Consider the following 1,703-nt stretch of genomic DNA (forward strand, 5'->3'; position numbering starts at 1 on the left):
TTCTCGCCACGTATCAATCAAGGGGAGACAAAAGTTCAATCTAACGTCACTAGCGAATCGACCAAGCCAAGTACAAGTCGCCGCTATACTATGGCGCCCAAGATCCTCGCGTTTCTAGCGACGCTGCTATTGTGCTGCGTCGTCTCAGCCACGGGCCAAGACGCGGCCCCTGTCGCCATCAAGGCGCACGCCAGCCACATCCTCGTGGACACGGAGGCCGAGGCCGACGACCTGAGTGTGCAGCTGGGCGAGGCCTCTAACCTCTTCCTTAAGTTTGCGCAACTCGCCAAGGAGCACAGCAAATGCCCATCCAGTCGCAAGGGCGGTGACTTGGGTACGTTTGACCGCGGCCAGATGGTGCCGGAGTTCGACAAGGTTGCCTTTGAGGGCGAGATCGGCATTGTGCACAAGGTTAAGACCCAGTTTGGCTGGCATCTTGTGCTTATCTCCCGTCGTCTGGACGGCACGGAGGAGCCGGACAAGTACCGCGATCTCAAGCAGATGCTGCTTAAGATCATGCCCTTCCTTGGCCCCATTATCCTCATCTTTATCATGGCTCTTGGAGCCCGTGGCAGCAAGGGCGGACCTCGTGCCCACGCGTACCATATCCTGGTGAAATCTGAGGAAGAGGCTGATAAATTGTTCAAGGAGATCGACGCTGCAGAGGACAAAAAGACCATATTGTCGGAATTGGCAGGAAAGCACAGCACTTGTCCCTCGGGCAAGAAGGGGGGAGACCTGGGCATGTTTGGACGTGGCGAGATGGTGCCGCAGTTTGACAAGGTGGTGTTCGAAGGAGAAGTGGGCAAGCTCGCCAAGGTGCAGACTCAATTCGGGTGGCATGTACTGCTCTGCACGGAGCGTCTAGGAGACAAGAAGTCCAAGTAAGCGCCGGAGACTAGCACAAAATTTAGATAAATGGAGATATTTCATTTTTCTGGATGATGTAATGCCCATTTAGTGAAATTTGAGACAGAAAAAAAGGCGGCAATGTATAATTCACTTCTGCTACAGATAGACTCTTGTCAATCCCATTGTACACAATTGATCCAGTACTTTTGGTGTGGGAATTGTCCAATACTTAAGTAGACTAGAAGCCGTCGTTCGCTGAGCTAAACCTTCAAATCTGAACTCTTCATCACTTTGTAGCAATTGAGGTTGAGTTCTGACGGTCAAATTCATGACTTAGCGCTTGAATTCGCCAGTTGACTCGGTTACTTAGGTGTTTAGAATCGGACACTGAGAACTCAACTAATCCACTTTTGCATGTCATCGTGGTTACTTTTTAAAATACACCCCAAAGCACCCCCTGGTTGACCCTAGCCACCACTGCCTCCCCCAAAAAGGGAGCACCTCGGTTTGCTCGGTTTGAGGCAGTCCTAGGTCTGAGCCCGCGTGCCGATCTCAGACACCAAGTTGCGCTCTACGTGGGATCAATCCAAGCCTATAATTGTAAACTAGCCAACTGGACTTTTCGATATTTTGGTTATAGCCAGATGTAACCACCAAATCTGCAAAACTATCCAATTGAAAAAATAATTTTGCAAGTGTCCCGTTAAAAATTCAAAAATAACCAGTTCAAAACTAGTTGCCATACCAAAATTTATCCGACTTCCGACGTTTCCGACGCTGTGTGTGGATTTGTATGTAATACAAAAGCAAGTATATTAACAGAAGAAAGTATGGTCATACAATTTTGTTGT

The 1,703-nt window shown here is 49.0% G+C and overlaps 1 protein-coding gene across 1 annotated transcript in view; it reads left to right on the forward strand.

The window, feature by feature from the left end:
* Positions 1–888, forward strand: part of PPTG_23116 (hypothetical protein) — a gene marked incomplete at both ends in the record, with an annotated part of 4,588 nt that extends 3,700 nt beyond the window's left edge. Inside the window, one exon of the mRNA XM_008908554.1 lies at positions 54–888. Coding sequence (XP_008906802.1) covers positions 54–888 — 835 coding nt within the window. The remainder of the gene's footprint in view (positions 1–53) is intronic.
* Between the last annotated feature and the right edge of the window lie 815 nt (positions 889–1,703).

The sequence above is a fragment of the Phytophthora parasitica genome, assembly GCF_000247585.1.
Source record: "Phytophthora parasitica INRA-310 unplaced genomic scaffold supercont2.30, whole genome shotgun sequence".
NCBI lineage: Eukaryota > Oomycota > Peronosporomycetes > Peronosporales > Peronosporaceae > Phytophthora > Phytophthora nicotianae.